We start from the raw sequence: 17,620 nt of genomic DNA on the forward strand, positions 1-17,620 counted from the left end.
AAAAAACATCATATTATATTAAGGCATAAAAGGTCACAAAAAGGTCATAGTATGGTAAGGAATAAAAGGACATACTATAGTAAGGCTTGAAAATGCCAAAACACGTCATAGTAGAGTATGGCATAAAAGTGTGAAAAAACATCATAGTATAGTATGGCATAAAATGTCAAAAAACATCATATTATATTAAGGCATAAAAGGTGATAAAAATGTCATAGTATGGCAAGGAATAAAAGGACATACTATGATAAGGCTTGAAAATGTCATAATAGGTCATAGAAAAGTATGGCATTAAACATCATTGTATAGTATGGCATAAAAATGTTGAGGATTTATAAAAAATGTCAGTATAGTATGGCATAAAAACATAAAAAAACGTCATCGTATAATATGGCATAGAACGTCATAGTATTGTAAGGCATAAAAAAGTCAAAAAATATAGTATAATTGCACGGTGCAGATAAGACTGGACCCAAATTCAGCCAACACAGGGGAATGAGGTGCAAAATGTTTATTTACTGAAGAACTTACAAAATGGGTGAACCAACAGAAAAGGAAACCGAAGCACAGGGGGCACAAAAGGAACAACAACCGGAGACACAGGGGATACCACAGCCAGGCAGCATGAACAGACCAAGGACAAACCAGAAATGAACAGCTCAGGGACAAACCAGAAATGAACAGATTGAGGAAAAACCAGAGATGAACAGATGAACCAACACAGACAAAGGGGAGCACAAAGAATATATAGACACAAGGGAGTCAACGGTGATTGAACACAGGTGAAACACATTAGGAAAGGGCAGACAGTCACCACACAGAGAAACAGGACCAAGACAGGAAGTAAAAACACTGAGACACACAAGGAAACCAACTACAAAATAAAACAGGAAGTGACAAAAGTCCAAACAAACTCGAACAAAAAGTGTCTGCCATGGCAAACCATGACAATAGTATGACATAAGAAGTCCACAAACCTCATAGTATAGTATGGGTTAAAAATGTAAAAAAAACGTCTTATTATAGTAAGGCATAAAAATGTAAAAAATTGTCATATTATAGTATGGCATAAATCATCATAGTATAGTAAGGCATAAAATCATCAAAAAACGTCATAGTATAATATGGCATAGAACGTCTTAGTATAGTAAGGCATAAAATCGTGAAAAAACATAGTATAGTATGGCATAAGAACTCCACAAACGTTATAGTACAGTATGGCATAAAAATGTTAAAAAAAGGTCATATTGTAATATGGCATAAAAACATCAAAAAACATCATAGTATAATATGGCATAGAACGTCATAAAAATGTAAAAAAGAAAATTATTATAGTAAGGCATAAAAACGTCCACAAACGTCATAGTATAGTAAGGCATGAAATCGTAAATGAACTACATAGTATAGTAAGGCATAAAAACGTGAAGAAATGTCATGGTATTGTATGGCATGAAAATGTCAAAAAACATCTTATTATAGTATGGCATAAAACATCATAGTATAGTAAGGCATAAAAACGTCCACAAACTACATAGTATAGTATGGCATAGAAATTTCAAAAAACGTCATAGTATGGCATAAAAGGATGCACAATTGTAAAATGCAAACACCAATATACAATAAACAAAAAATAACTGTCAATAAATATCAGAGTGAACAGCAATAGCGACTCTTCAGCAAGTCCGTTGATTAAAATTGCTTTATTATTCCTGTGTTGATAGTTTTTATTTTGCAATCTGTTAAAAATACATATCTATAGTGTTATATTTCAGTACTGTAGCCCAGAGAAAATTGTCCATTTGGATAGAAGACGTGTAGCAGCAAAAAATAAATCAATGCCTAATATAACAACATGGAAAAGTGTTAATTGGCAATTGAATCGTTACCAGTCCTTCTCTATACTCTCCAATGTCTTTTTCTTTTTCTTCACTAGGCCTAGATTTATCTGACAGTTTTATCCTTCAAATAAATAAATATTAAAACTACCGAACAGTTTCCAAGCCTAGTACAGTAGCACTTATCTATTTTTTCTACTGCTTGAGCAGCACTGTTTGAGAGCCCAAACAATGCAATTATATGTATATATATATATTGGCATATATATATATATATAGGCATTTCAAGCACACCTGGGGCCCCCCTGGTGTCTATGGCGGCCCTAAGCAGCCGCTTAAGTCGCTTATGCCTTGGGCCGGCAGTAATTCTAGTCTAAACCTCAAACAGTTATTTAAATCAAACAATCTGAGAATCTTCACCTGTAAAGCAACTAGCAACTTTAGCTATGAGACAAATATGGTGGAGTACAAGTACAATATTTCCTAACTAAATCTAAGTGGAGTAGAAGTATTAAAATGAATAAAATGGAAATATGACAATAATATTGTACTTAGTATAGTACTTTAGTAAATGTGCTTACTATCCACCACTAAATCAATTAATGCAAAGGTCAGTAGAATGATGTTTTTTTGGGGGGGGCTTTTTATGCCTTTACTGGATAGCACAGTAGAGAGAGACAGGAAATGGGGAGGCAGAGGGAGGGGGAATGACATGCAGTGAAGGGCCGTCCGATGCGGGATTCGAACCGGGGCCTACTGCAGCGAGGACTGTAGCCTCTACATATGGGGCCCTTGCTCAACCCACTGCGCCACTCAACGCCCCAGTAGAATGATGTTTTAACAAAATTTTATTTCATCTTTACTTCTTCTTCCAGGTATAGCAAGTCTGTGTACAGTAGGAGTTATTTCTGTTGAACGCTACATAGTAGTGTGTTATCCCATGGGTGCTGTCCTCTTCCAGACCAGGTATTAAGATCTCACTTAGATGCATCACACAGAACTTACAAAACTTGATTGTTCCACCTGCATGAATCACACCATCTCTGTTGTCCCTCAGACATGCAGTGGCTGGAGTGGTGCTGTCCTGGGTGTGGTCATTTGTGTGGAACACTCCACCTCTGTTTGGTTGGGGAAGTTATGAGCTAGAGGGGGTAAAGACTTCATGTGCCCCTAACTGGTACAGTCGTGATGTCGGGAACATGTCCTACATCATCATATACTTTTGCCTTTGCTTTGCTGTGCCCTTCTCCATCATCATGGTGTCCTACTCACGACTCTTGTGGACCCTTCGTCAGGTGAGCAATAGACATCTGGTCATACAGTATATTTTTCTTGATTGTAATGATATCATAATAAAGTCTTTTTGCTTGAATCTTGATGTCGTAGGTGACCAAACTGCAGGTGTCTGAGGCTGGCAGCACAAATCGTGTTGAGGCGCAGGTGGCGCGTATGGTAGTGGTGATGGTGTTGGCCTTCCTAGTCACCTGGCTACCATATGCTGGCATGGCCTTAGCTGTCATCATAGACCCCAGTCTATATATTGACCCTGTTATTGCTACCATCCCTGTTTATTTGGCTAAAAGCAGCACACTCTACAATCCCATCATATATGTTTTCATGAACAGACAGGTAGTCCTCATGCACATTTATATACACATACAAAGGAAGAGAAATAAAATGAATTCAGGCATATATAATTATACACTTTAATTTTCCTGTATTAACCATGTGTGCCGTATGTTTGTGTTTGCAGTTTCGAGGATACGCTGTTCCTACTGTCCTGTGTGGATGGAACCCCTGGGCCTCAGATGCACAAATGTCTGAGGGTGAGACCACTGTTGTCACTCTCAACAAGGGCCAAAAAGTCTCACCTAAAGAATCTTTAAAAGAATAAAAATATGTATGAATGAATACTACAAATTCTCCAAAAAAAAAACAAACAAACAACACATTGAAGCACATGTGAAAAGGAAACCATCATCACATGAGACACTGTTCTCTGTCATGAACATTGTTGGTGATGAATTTTTCTTTTTGATCTCACTTTGAGGATTATAAGATAAGATTCAACCAATTCAATTCAAACTCATGAAACCACATATGCTTTGCTAAAATCAATTATATGCATCAACATGTTCACTCTGTTTAGGCAAAATCTGTAATTGCAGATGAATTTTCTAAATTCAAGCTTGAGTTAAATATAAATACATAAGTTTGACGTGTAAGTAAATATTTGTTTTGTATTGATACATATTTATCCCAAAGTTGATGAGCAAAACAAGTCAATAAATTTCAATTAGCATTTGCAACAAACTGCTGAAGCCCTGTAACATTGAAGAGGCATATATAGTATAGTAATGTGTATGTGGTTGATGTTATAATCTGTCACACTTCATAACAATATATTTTCAAAGGATTTATGACAAGAAAAAAAAGTAGTTACATCATTTTTATTTTTTTATTAGGTGTACACATCCCCTTTGCTTTTTAAGGTCTGTGCTCAAGCATGGTACAAACCCATCACACGCAATCGGACCTTTGTCACCTTTATATGATCTTTATGGCTTTCATTGATAAAAATCAAAATTATCAGTGTGTTATACTCCTTTGCAACCTGATACTTCACTCCAGCCGTTTGGATCCAGCATGTTAAACAGCAAAAAAAAAATAAACCTGTCATCAGTCTCACAGTTTGATCATTCACAGTCATTTCCCCTCTCTAAATAAACACAAATGCAATCATACTCATCCTATTACCTTGGCTTTTTATTGATTACAGAAATATTGCTATGACTTTCATTAAAGAAAAGCAAAAAAAAAAAAAAAAAAAAAAAAAGCCAGAATGTGAAGACTTGTATCAAACCTGTACACTTTTTTATATACAGAGTGAGGGATCATCTATGTACATGCTACATACCGTCACACTCTGGGTAAATAAGTAGTGCTTCTGACAGGCACAGACATGGGATCACTTCACCTTTTCTGAATCCATTTCGAGAAAAGGCTACAGAAGTGACCCTAGGTCGGTGCCTGAGGAGCAGGAGACTGTAATCTACACCCTCTAGCCATCTCATAGATACAGTACATGTTGACATTTCAACTGATTGGTGTCACACTGTTGTGTGCTTGAACACCTGTTGCTTGGAGAATGGACTTTGGTCCTGTTGTTTCTGGCAGCCTGCAACAATAACAGCATGAAACAACAGTGTGTCTTGAGTGCTTCGAGTCCTGCTAAATACTCAGAGACTTTAGTAACCAGTTAGACAGGCTACATAACAGTTTTCTGTACTATATTCCTTGAGGTTGAGTCAGATTTGTCATACAAACTATCTGGTCCCAATGCCGGCAGCACATCACATTGTTGCTGAATAGCGTGTTATCATTTTCGTCTTTATTTAAGGTACAGTCTCCAGACTCGCTGAGGAGCCATTACAGGTTATTGTGGTGATTGGTGTGAAAAAAATCATGTAATACGATCATGTCCCATGCTTAATTTGAACCAACTGGAAGTACCCCTTTTCCAGCAGCAGCTATTTCACATACCAACTGAAAACTCTGTGAGTTTAGTACAGAAACATGCTTGAAGAGATCACAAGTAAAGACATGAGTAAGGTAGTCTCTGAACAGCAACATTATGGTCAAACTAACAGAGAATGAATAACACAGAAGACCGACAGGTTGATGCTAGGAAATGATTCTTCTTCTCCACATACAGTTCGCAAAGGGTTTCAGACCATGTACGACATACTCTGCTCTACTGGGGGAGACATACAAGACCAGCTGTACCTCACAGCATCCACAAAACGACACTAGCAATAAGTCCTGAGCTCAAGGAATGTGCAACACGTCCCCAGGCAGTCGCCAACTGTTCCAGTGGGAACACAGTAAAGACTGAGAACAGCATCCTGGAATTATCATTGCTTCTGACAAGTAAAAAGTACGATCATATATATACAGATTAAAAAAAAAAAAAAAAAAAAGACTAAAAATAAATGCACATGGAGTTGGGCAGGAGAAGTTGGGGTTCTTGAATAGTCTACTCATGATCTAAAGAGGTAAAATCAGGTGCAAACAGATTATCAACGTCAACACCTATACACCACACAACAAATCAAGACAACTTCTGAGTGAAGGCAAAAGAGGAAGGGGGTGTCTAACAATAAGCAGGTGAGGATTTGTACACTTCCTTTACCTCTCCGTCCTTCAATGTTGTCCTTCTTGTGTATTGACACAGGAGCCTCTTGCAGCGTAGTGTTCTTTACAGCATGTGAGTGTGTGACAAATTAAGTAATTATCGTCTACTACTGGTCTGTGAGTTGCAGAGTGCTTTTAATTGTAGTACATCTGTTCATTTTCCTATGGTTAGTGTTGTTTTTTTTGGTCTTCTTCACTTTAATATCTAGTGTGTACTTTACATCCTACTCTGCTTGAGTGACTGATGAGGTAACGTAATGACAACCACCCTGACCTCGATTGGACAATAAGGTGCTAAAGTTTATCTCTGTAAACTCCAATGATCTACACACTCTTAACTTTCAAGTGAACTTTCAAGTGTGTGTGTGTGTGTGTGTGTGTGTCTGTGTGTGTGTGTGTGTTCTATTTAAAGGACCAGTGTGTAAGATTTAGGGGCATCTATTGGCAGAAATGCAATATAATATTCCACATGCTGGGCTCCTCTTCCACAGAGCCTGCAATGTTGTACTGCCATGTTTCTACAGTAACCCATAATGGACAAACCAAACACTGGCTATGGAGAGGGCCTTTCGCGTTTTTACACTACCTGAAGGCCACCGTAGGTTCTCCTACATGCTTGGAAAGGGAGGGGTGAGGGGAGGGGTATTCAGTTGGTTGCAATCTGCAACCTCACCACTAGATGCCACTAAAACCTACACACTGGTCCTTTAAAGATCATGTAATAAAGGGCCAAGAGGTTAGGCGAGGGTCTAGGGCTGAGGTGCAAAATTCAGAGTTTGGATTCAGGCTGAGGCGTGTTATGAAAAAGCAGAGTTCTACAGCTGAGTCTCTTTATGTACAACAAGAGTCCAAAAAAACAAAAACAAAAATCAGAAAAGAGAGCGACAGGGTTCCTCTCTCTTTCTTTGTCCTTTGAATCATGTCCACCTTCATTCCTTCTTCCTCACAGCTCACTGATGCAGCAAGTTCTGTTCAAAATCCCGAGTCAGCTCCACGTCTTAAATGCTGCCCTCCTCTGGACAGCAGCGGTAGCAGCAGCAAGGAGAATCTTGTACTCTCCCACTTTTCTTCCAGCATCACACACTTCTCTCATTTTTAATTTTTCTGTCTTTAAGGTTCAACTGAGTCTTTATATTTTTTTAGTCAAGTATGAATTCTTCAGCCTTAGTTCTGTGTGGTTTTGTTGTCATTTTGCTATGTGTGTGTGTGTGTGTGTGTGTGTGTGTGTGTGTGTGTGTGTGTGTATGTGTGTTTATATGGCAGGGTGTGTGTAGCTCCTTCAGTTTGTGTGGCAGGGTCAGTGAATGTATGTCTGACAGGACAGCTCCACGTGTCACTGTCCTCCTCACCTCAGCGCCCCCGCCAGCACTAAAACAACACACTCTGCCTCCTGCTCTTCCCCTGGGCTGAGAGAGAGAGAGAGAGAGAGAGAGAGAGAGAGAGAGAGAGAGACACACACAGAGAGAGGGAGAGAGAGACACACAGAGAGATGTGAAAAAAGGTTTGAATTTGATTTGGACACACACACACACACACACACACACACACACACACACACACACACACACACACACACACACACCACTCCATGCCAGCAACACAAAATGTACACTATAGGGCCAAAAGCACTGGATCCTTTATTTTTGCTGAAAATTTGGGTTTTTTGCAACATGGGGAAAGTTTAGATTCTACAAAAACAAAACTTGCATATGGTGGGTACTTTGTAGGCGAACTGCTAATTTGCAGAAAATATGACTGAACATAAACAAGACCAACACCAAATAAACAAGAAAATAATCCAAACAATTAGGGTACACTGGTGGTTTAGGGATTAAATATGATGATTATGTTACATGTCACATCTTCCTCTCTCTCCTCATTTCCCATTGCCTCTTAAGTCTTGGCTATCTGAAAAACAAAAACTGCCCCTGAAATAAGATCCTGTGTGCATGGGGGTGTTCTCATGTTGTAACAGAAAAGGCCCTTCCCCAAACTGTTGCCACAAATTTGGAAGCACACTATTATCTGAAAGGTCGAGAACAAAAGTACACAAACAATTATGGACAGCTACTTTTGACCGTATAGCGCACCTGTAGTACTATCACTATTATCACATCTAGGAAAAGATTTGCATAATAAAGTTCTTTAACCTGTAATACTGTGTGTGCAGTCTAGCTGAAGCTGAAGCTAAATGATACTTACCAGTAGCTGTTACACACTGGCGTAAAACAAACATACTTATACATACTGATAAGGTGCATTTATTACACACAACCAAGCAAATACACACTAAACCAAACCCTCACTTACAGACTTAACAAAAAGGCTACATCTCTCGCTGCAGAAACCTAAACAGGACTGCAAATGAAAAGAATCAAATGACTCCCCATTCTTGAATCACATTCTTTTCCATTATGAATATATTGTTTCCCTGAAATAAAACACTGGGATTGACTCACTCTGAGAAAAAGAGAATTAGGTAAGTGAAAGCTGAGATGATGCCTCTGGGTGTAGGCCTTGAAATGTGAGGGAAGACCAGTAGGAGCAAGAATAGGGAGAGGAAGAGGAATTGACGAAAAAGAAAAGGGCATGAACTTTACTAGGTGTGAAATATGTTGTTTTGGTTCAGGGAATGTAAGGAGGGAAGACAAATGCAACAGCATTTAGTCCAATTCAGTAACAAAGACAAGGTGCAGTTGGACAAAAGAAACCAGGTAAAAGCCAAAAAGAGAAACAGGAGTAGAGGAGCTGAACAGAGGACAGACAGAATGAAAGAGACCGTATTTACCAGAACGGTAGAGGCCACTCAGCCAGTGGAAGTGGAGGACAGATTGTGACTCTGAGCCCTGGGATTGGCTCCTTCTCTCTGGAAGTACTGCGAGGGTGCAGAGCCTAGCTTATGGGCCATCGCTTTTTAGGGTTTAGGGGGGGAGGGTGGGGAGGTTGGGAATATTGAGGTGTTACGGAGGAGTTGGAGCAGGGTACACAAGGGAGATAGAAAGGATTAAGGAAAAGATGAACATTGCGAAAGAGGAGAGCATGGGTACCAAGAAAGAGAAGGGACAGTTCATCAGAACAGGACAGAAAGGCAGTGGAAGCAGGAAGAAAAGAGACACACACAGACTGAGACTGTGATAAACACAGAAAACACTAAAGCAAATCTAAGCAAATGTCAAAAAGGCACATCAGGCATGCACAGTTAATGAATAGTGTTTCAGACAAAGGTAAAAGCCCTCAACTAAACTGTTAACTGGATGTTAACTCAATGTTTGGCTGTATTGCTTAGTTTGTTCATGTGTGAAGGGCTTTCTGTCTATAGCTTGAAGTCTTTAAAGTAAATTAGCATCTTTCAACATCCAATTGTTACATTTATATGTAAATTGTTATTACACTGTTAATTACAGCATGTAGTTTTAAATATGACAATGTGAAAAGCAATGTTGACTTTTGGTAAAACATTCACTTGTATAGCTTGCTGTTCATTAGTGTGTGTCGAAATATTGTTGATAGCCTGTATTAGTTCTTCATATGGTCTAAGGGGCAGGCAGGATAAGTCTGTGTCCTTGTGAGAGATTGTTAATGTGTTAAGTCATTGCTTTTGTGAGGGAATAAATCAATAATCTGTTGCCATTAAAACAAGACTAGAGCCTACAGCCATGCTAGCACGTCTGTGAGGGACAGTTGTGCTTTAAGCTAAATGCTAATGCTAGCATGGCTACCATGCTCATAATGACAATGCAAACATGCTGATGTCTAGCAGGTATAATGTTTACCATCTGAGTGTAGCATTTTAGCATTGGCTTATGAACACTAGTGTCAATAATGTTGCAGGTATTTGATCACAAACCAAAGAATTGGACAAATTGGAAGTTTGACCTGCAGATGGCACTAGATGAAAAGTGGTCACCAAAGTTATTACAGTTGGGACGTGAGGGTCTGCCCCAGATATCGTAGCAATTTATCTGCTAGTTGTCAACATATTTCACTAAAAGCCAAAAGTGTCAACATTATGAACGTGCTAGAGGAAAACTCAGGGGATTCTTTGTCTGGGCAGCTATGAATTCATATTTCAGTCTGGACCAAAGTGGTGGACTAGAATGGCTAAAAAATAACATATCTTGTTACCTTTACAGAGCACAGCAGTAATTGATACAGAAGCAACAATGTTTGGACTTAAATACAACAGAAGCTTATGTCACCAAAGTTTTTTTCTTGGTTCATTATCACTTTAAAGTGTATTGCAGTAGGTGTTGTAAACATTCGGTGTTAGGGATCTCTATGTAGTGGAAGTATGAACCTGGTGATAGACCGGGGAAAACTGTGTGACATGTATGACCACATAGTGGCATGACAGACGACATAAAGCAAAGACAGAGAGAAAAAAACGAGAGACGAGGAAGAGGACAGGGAGCAGGACCTATTCTCTATCACATTCCCACTGGGAATTCCTCATTCCCTGCTTTTTCCTGTCTTTTTTTACTTGCAGGACTTACTTGACTCTGGGTAGACTGAGGATCTCTTTCCTGGATCTTTCTGGAGCTGAATGCCTTTTACGGAGAAGATGGATGAGGCTAAAATAAAAACAAAGGGTTGGTGAGACAGTGTGTATGACCAGTGTCAAGTGTCCAACATGTCAGATCGTATGTACTCACTGTCAGCCAGTGATTGAACCTGCTCTCCAAGACTTCTAAAATATGAGTGTCTGAGAGCATCCTCAGCTGATACACGCTTCTTAGCCTCAAACTAGAGACATGGAGAGACAAAGAGGGGTATATAGACAGGATTGTTAGCTTTTTATCTGGTGCTTTAGCTGTACATATGATAAAATTATTATCTGTATACAGCAATTTTCTTTACCTGTAGAAGCATTGACAGCAAATCATGACCATCATTGTCTATTCTGTGTGACAGAAAACAAAAGGGAAAGTGACGGAGAGGAAGAATGGAGTGTCAGTGAAGTCAAATGCTGAGTGTAGTGTTTCCACCATTTCAACAGAGGCGAAAATACTTGCTTACACTTCCTGGTTGATTGATTGCAGGATTTGATTTCCTGAAGATCAATCCTGCATCTTATCTTATTACATCTAACATATCACTGTCACTTAAAGTACACACACACACACACACACACACACACACACACACACACACACACACACGCACCTGCAAATTTCACTCCATGCCATGTGTTCATACACTCAGATCTACACACCTGGGTGCGTGGTTGACGAGGGGTTCTGCGTTGTATCGGGGGAAATTGTATGTCTTAAACTCTTCACTGGTGGTGATGCCTGGCCAAGTCTCTTCTGTAGGAGTACCTGTTAAAGAGAAAGAAAATATGTAGTAGTACAGTGTACACACGCATACTGTACATAAAAGCATGAATGTTGCACAGGCAAATGCTCATCCACATTCCACTGGTGTCATCTTACCAAGGATGCGGAATATGAGGTGAAGCTCATCCTCCACAGTCGATCCAGGAAAGAGAGGTCTGCCTGTGATCATTTCATAAAAGATACAGCCCACACCCCTGGACACAGAGACAGAAAGGGTGAAATGGCACAATGACCTTAAACTGCACTATATAGCCATGCTGAAGTGCACTCAGTTCAATATATGATGTTGTTTTAGACAAATGAGTCTACTACTAACTATTTAAATACAGGAACAGATTCAAAATACAACTTGAGCCATTTTAAAGGGAATCTCTACAAAACAATGCTCTTGAGTAAGTTCCACAATGCTTATATCATAAATGTATAAAGTGCTCAAGCACTGAAAAAAATCTGTCCAACATTTCTTCAGTACTAATTCTAAATCTAAGTCCAGGGAAAAGCCCAGTAGCATCCCCAAATATCCTTCCAACTGTTGAATCTTTGCATGTTAACTGTGAACTGCAGTATGTTGACAGTGACAATGGTGAAAGAAATTGTGGGGATTTGGGGGAAGCCTGGGGGATAAACAGAAGCATTTCAGATACAAACAAAAGTAAAAAAACAAAAAGGCTGACAAACAAGGCTAGTATTAAAACTGTGTGAACTTTCTGTATAAGCTCACCACATGTCAATTGGTGTAGAGTACTCAGTGGATCCTAGAAGCACATCTGGTGGCCGGTACCATAATGTCACAACTTCATTCGAGTAGGTCTTTGTAGGGACAGACTTGGCCCGTGCCAAACCTGAATTGAAACACAAAATAGGGACACTTAATTACACAAATATTCCCTTATGAATGAAATTTCATATACTGAGTAAGATCAGAATTGTTTTTGTGAACACTTTTGAGTTGCAACTGCATTTGAGTTTTGAACACGTTGTTATTACTCTATGGAACTTTTTGGAATGTGCAAACGGTACATTATATTTATAAAATAATTCTTTATCCAGATTTCTGTTTCAGTTTGAATATACCATTGAATTCATTTGTAATTTACACAGCAAGATAACACTAACACATGAGTATGTGTAACAGTCATGTTTCAATTTTTATAGATAGAGGGCAGTGTTGGGTGGTAAGTCACTCGTCCTGCCTTAGAAGCAATATGGCCTCTAGTGGTCACGAGAGGCACTTTCAAACTCACACAATATATGTTTTATAAAAAAAAATGAATGGATACAGATTTTTAAAACTCTGTAAATTACAAGTAGCTTTGAGTATAGGTTTCAACATTGTCCTTTGAAAACTGCAGTTGTTGTTGAAGGAAAATCAGGCAAATGTCAAAGCCATGTCAAAACCACCATTTTCACCTGCGCTACCTCAATATGACAGAGATATAGTGATCTAGTAAAAGTGTTACTATACCAAAGTCTGCCAGTTTGAGCTCTCCTTTTTCATTGATGAGCAGGTTCTGGGGTTTTAGGTCTCTGTGGAGGACCTTCCTTCTGTGGCAATACGCCAGACCTCGTAACAGCTGGAACAGAAAGATCTGGAGAGGAGAGGAGATTAGTATATTATTGTTCCAAGCCTAATATTACACTTACCCATTAAACACCAGTTAATTAACCAAGTAATTTATTGTTAGGATAAAAAAAAATGGGTGGCATTTTTACAACACAGTCATCACAGAACAAAAATACATTTTTAGAATTATCAATGAGGACCCAAGCTGTCAATTTTATAACCAGAGAGTATTCTTATTTAAACTGTTGAAATAGTTGTCTTCAGTACTGAGACTTGTATTACTTTAAACTACCTTGACATTGTGAACACTCATGATGCTCCCACAGTCATCCATGTACTGCTTCAGGTCTTTTTCCTGATGAGAAGGAAGGAAAGAAAGAAAGAAAGAAAGAAAGAAAGAAAGAAAGAAAGAAAGAAAGAAAAGAAAAAAGGAAAGAAAGAAAGAAAGAAAGAAAGAAAGAAAGAAAGAAAGAAAGAAAGAAAGAAAGAAAGATGATCTACATTTGCATTGATATGTCTTTTAGAAACACGCACACAATAAATATACACAGTGGAGACACTCACCAAGTACTCAAACACGAGTGTCAGGCACTTGTCAGTGTGGATAATGTCATGGAGAGTGACAATATTGGCATGCTTCAAGTCTTTCAGTAGAGACACTAGAAGAGGGAGACACATCAGACAATGTCAGTCAAGCAAAGTGAAACGGTGAGGAGTAAGACATCTCGCTACATATTAGCAGAAACTCGAGGTCCCAAACACATTTTCAAAACCTTACAAGATCCCTGACAGTATGGTTCTGTGTTGACAACAGTTCAGTACCTTCTCGGATAGCTGTGCAGGGCGCACCCTCCTCATGCTCCAATCGGATCTCTTTCAGAGCCACTAAATTGTCTGTTAACTTGCTTCGACCCTTAAACACTGTAGCATAGGTCCCCTGCAGAGATAGAAAGCATGTGAATGCATTTGTGAAATACAGAAAACTGAGTATTTGAAGAGTTTGTGTGCGCTCAGTGTTTCACTTTTCTTTATTGAGCTCACCTCTCCGAGTTTGTCCAGTTTGATGTAGGTTTCAAGTTTCCCAAAGCCGATTTCAGACTAGAGAAAACAGAGAGAAAACAGTTGAGGAAGTTATGAGTGTTATCAATGTGCATTATCACTGAGCCAGTGCCCATTTATTTTGGCTACAGACTGACTGTAGTGCAGGCTTGGCCACTGCAAGATAACTATCTCTAGAATCAAATCCCCCAGGCCAAGACTGTTAGTCCAGATTTCAGTCCCACTGCTGCTAACATTTGGCCTACAACTGCAGGGGTCTGAGTCACCAGGCCTTGTCATTCTGTGTGTGTGTCTGTCTGTGTGCTAAAACATTAGCTTGGTTTTTCCAACACTTACAGTATGTTACTAAGCATCTCTGCTACATCTTATGCATTATCTGCATTACAAATGATCAACACTTTCATAATCCTGAAATTATCTCCGTAGAAACATCTGTATAAAATACCTGACAATTCAGCACCGTGAACATGGCATAGTAAACAGAGTCTGATTGGATAGTGAAAACATTCTTAAAGCTGCTCTCTGCTTGTACCATTTTTACAGTTATTTGATATTTTAAATATGTGGTTCATTTTTAACACAGGTGTACTGGAGACCATATTTCCTGAGAGGACCCTGCATTACATCTAGTGAATAAAAGATACTGAACTAACATTATTTCTATGTGTCTCCAAATCTCTGATATTGACATTCCAGGGTATAGGTCACTCAGTCACCACATACAGTGCATCACATGCACATAGAGACATACAGTATATTCACAATTGTGGCTCACAGTGAGTAGGGAGTGGTGTTTGTAAGGTGTTTGTTGTCCTAATGTGGAACATCGGAACAATTTATCCAACGTGCCGACTCCTTATGTCTCTTTAATGCTGCACAGTGACATCATCGTCAGTTGCACATATATTTTTTGGCCACAGGAAGTCAGTATAACAAAGACAACTGAGTATGTCGTGAGTTCTTCCACTCCAGACAACTTAATGGGGATTAAATGTTATTTCTAAACATTTCTCTGGATATCCGGCAGGCATACTTCACATCTGTGTGCATGGTGAAAAAAAAAATTCTGAATTAATCCTGTACTCGGTTAATAAAGGTTTAGCTGCATAATGTATGTAGTCCCTGGGTTTCCAGGTCATCAATTATAGATGGATGCAGCTATGTCAAGCTGCGATACCCATAGGCCTGTCAGTGTTTCTCCCTCTCCCTGTCATTTTTCCTCACTTATTTGTCTATCTCTGTCAGCCATGTTTTATCTACGTTCATCTCTCTGAACCCACCCATCTCTCTCAATCTTGTGCTGGCCCGTCCCGTCATGATGCTGACATGAGTGCCAGGCCAATGTTCGGCTCTGCACATGTATATGTGTGTGTATGAGGGGGAGGGTCTCCAGTGACCAAGTTAGCTGATGAAGCATGTGATCTCTTTAAAGGCATGCCCAAAAGCCGGACACAAGAAGACACATTTACACACTGAAACAAGTGTGTTGTGTGTGCATGGTCGCACAAATTGTAATTTAAATAGACAACAGACATAATCTTATTTATGTCTGGTAATTCATGTTGGAAATTAATAACAAAATGATGAAAAAAAAATGCATCAATAAAAACAGTGGAGATACGTGTGTATGTGCGTATGTATGTCCGCTTAGTATGTGCAGGAGGATGTATTGTGTGTATTTGATTGTGTGTGCTTGAGGGCAAGAGAATATTTGTGATGAGACATACAGCCTATGCTCAAACGTAAACACACTCACCCTGCACGCACACGCGCATGCACACACACACACACACACACACACACACACACACACACACACACAAAAACATGCTGCTCCCATTTCTGTGTTTGTGACAGGGCCTGTCAGGAGCTATTGCTGAGCTGTGTTGCTCTTTCGGCAGGGGAGTCAGTCTCGTGAGAAAAACACAGACACGCACACATAGTGACACACACACACGGACATTTAAAAACATACAAAACACACATACCACCTCCCCTTCAGTAAATAAATCTGTGGCCTCTCGCCTTTTTGAAAAATCTCTAAAACAAAGAATTGCCCAGCTCTTTATCTCCAGCCCATTCTCTGCTTACAGTGTGCAACTGCCCTCTCTCTATGTACCTTACAATCCTTTTTGAATGTGTGTGTGTGTGTGTGTGTGTGCGCGCGCGCGTGTGTCTGCGTATGCTTTCGATGGCAACGGGTTCATTTTATTCCCAACGCTCCAGTGAGCTTACTCAGCAGAACTAGGTCAGACCAAGTTTTAGTGACAAAATTAAAGCAACATAAAACCAAACAAAAATGTGTGCTCTGTCGGAGCCCTGCACAGGAACTGAGGAGACATACAGATGGATGGACTGACAGCAGAAGTGAGAAACGTGAGAAGAAAGCTGTCTGCAGAGAGGATCAAATGGGTATTGAGAAGAAAGTCCATTACCTCAACCACATTTCATTTTTACAGTTTCTCCGTGTTGAAGGGGAGAAAGAGGATGGATTCACTGTATTGAGTGGGAGAAGGAAAATGACAGGCTTCTGCTAAGAAAAGAGGTGGCAGGAAATGAGAGGTGGGAGGAAAGAAGAGCCCTTTCATTAGCATGATGTAGCCAGTCCTCAGGGCCTCAATCAATCAACCAATAAACATCTTGCTCTGTGTCACCTTTTTCATGTAAAACCCGCCGATAACAACAGACCGAGTGTGACCCAGAGGAATGGGCCGAGTCTTGAGCTGAGTTATGAATTTTTAGTTTTTATCAGTTAACAGCAGTATAATATTCCCAGCAGCAAAGTATAACTAAGTGGAGAGGGGCACATGAACAAGTCTCTTGCCTAAATATACATTTGTTTTATAGTTCTAAAACTACGTGTTGAGCCTTGCATAACACCATTAAGTGTTGTGGTTTGAGATAAAATGACATCTCGGAACACTGAATCTCATTGGACTGCTGTGAATAATTGACTATCAATGGGCACCAGCCATGAGAGAAAACTGATAACATCACTTATATTACATTGGAAGCGATTCAAAGATCAAAACACATGGTTTCAGATGTGAGGATCTGTTACGGCTCACCGGACACATGTTCTGTGTTACGGTAACAGATGATGAGCACACTGATAGCCGAAAAGCCATTACATCATTGTGCTCATACGCATACTGTTTAACTGTTAGATTTTTAAGCATGAACTCTAATAAATAAAATCTAGCTGTATTCTACCCTCCTACATATACTCTGCAGTCCAGCACAGGCTGCTTTAAACCTTCACTGCAGCAGCCATTTGTCTTTTCTTAAACTTCCCTCCACATATTTTTAATCTTTATTTTAAACATTTTCAACATTATTTACAACGTTATTCTTATTTTCAACATCTTATAAGTTTTTAAATCAAGCCTCCCTGTCATTTGTTCCCATAATATCCTCTTGCCATCCCTTTTTCTGCATCTTTCCCTCTCTCTTCCTTGCTCTCTGGTTCAGTTCAAGGTGTCCCGGTGTGTAATCCTAGTCAGGAGAGGAGCTGCAGCAGATGAGTCTGACACTGCTGCTGAATTATTGATTGATCTATTGCATCATGTACATACAACAACCCTAAAGAAGATGCACACCCACTCACAACTTAACAATGTCAGAAAATGTCT

The 17,620-nt window shown here is 39.5% G+C and overlaps 2 protein-coding genes across 2 annotated transcripts in view; one reads left to right on the forward strand and one right to left on the reverse strand.

The window, feature by feature from the left end:
- The window catches only part of LOC111219227 (parapinopsin-like), a 14,966-nt gene extending 11,237 nt beyond the window's left edge, over window positions 1–3,729 (forward strand). Inside the window, exons 2-5 of the mRNA XM_022741841.1 lie at window positions 2,711–2,801; window positions 2,893–3,130; window positions 3,222–3,464; window positions 3,589–3,729. Coding sequence (XP_022597562.1) covers window positions 2,711–2,801; window positions 2,893–3,130; window positions 3,222–3,464; window positions 3,589–3,729 — 713 coding nt within the window. The remainder of the gene's footprint in view (window positions 1–2,710; window positions 2,802–2,892; window positions 3,131–3,221; window positions 3,465–3,588) is intronic.
- Window positions 3,730–7,361: 3,632 nt separating this feature from the next.
- The window catches only part of LOC111218997 (cyclin-dependent kinase 17-like), a 34,301-nt gene continuing 24,042 nt past the window's right edge, over window positions 7,362–17,620 (reverse strand). Inside the window, exons 5-16 of the mRNA XM_022741533.1 lie at window positions 13,971–14,027; window positions 13,752–13,866; window positions 13,494–13,588; window positions 13,222–13,284; window positions 12,831–12,954; window positions 12,087–12,207; window positions 11,462–11,559; window positions 11,242–11,347; window positions 10,887–10,929; window positions 10,682–10,772; window positions 10,523–10,600; window positions 7,362–7,435 (exon numbers count right to left, since the gene is read on the reverse strand). Coding sequence (XP_022597254.1) covers window positions 7,398–7,435; window positions 10,523–10,600; window positions 10,682–10,772; window positions 10,887–10,929; window positions 11,242–11,347; window positions 11,462–11,559; window positions 12,087–12,207; window positions 12,831–12,954; window positions 13,222–13,284; window positions 13,494–13,588; window positions 13,752–13,866; window positions 13,971–14,027 — 1,029 coding nt within the window. The 3' untranslated portion in view covers window positions 7,362–7,397. The remainder of the gene's footprint in view (window positions 7,436–10,522; window positions 10,601–10,681; window positions 10,773–10,886; window positions 10,930–11,241; window positions 11,348–11,461; window positions 11,560–12,086; window positions 12,208–12,830; window positions 12,955–13,221; window positions 13,285–13,493; window positions 13,589–13,751; window positions 13,867–13,970; window positions 14,028–17,620) is intronic.

The sequence above is a fragment of the Seriola dumerili genome, unplaced genomic scaffold (assembly GCF_002260705.1).
Source record: "Seriola dumerili isolate Sdu_G_001 unplaced genomic scaffold, Sdu_1.0 BDQW01000056.1, whole genome shotgun sequence".
Lineage (NCBI taxonomy): Eukaryota > Metazoa > Chordata > Actinopteri > Carangiformes > Carangidae > Seriola > Seriola dumerili.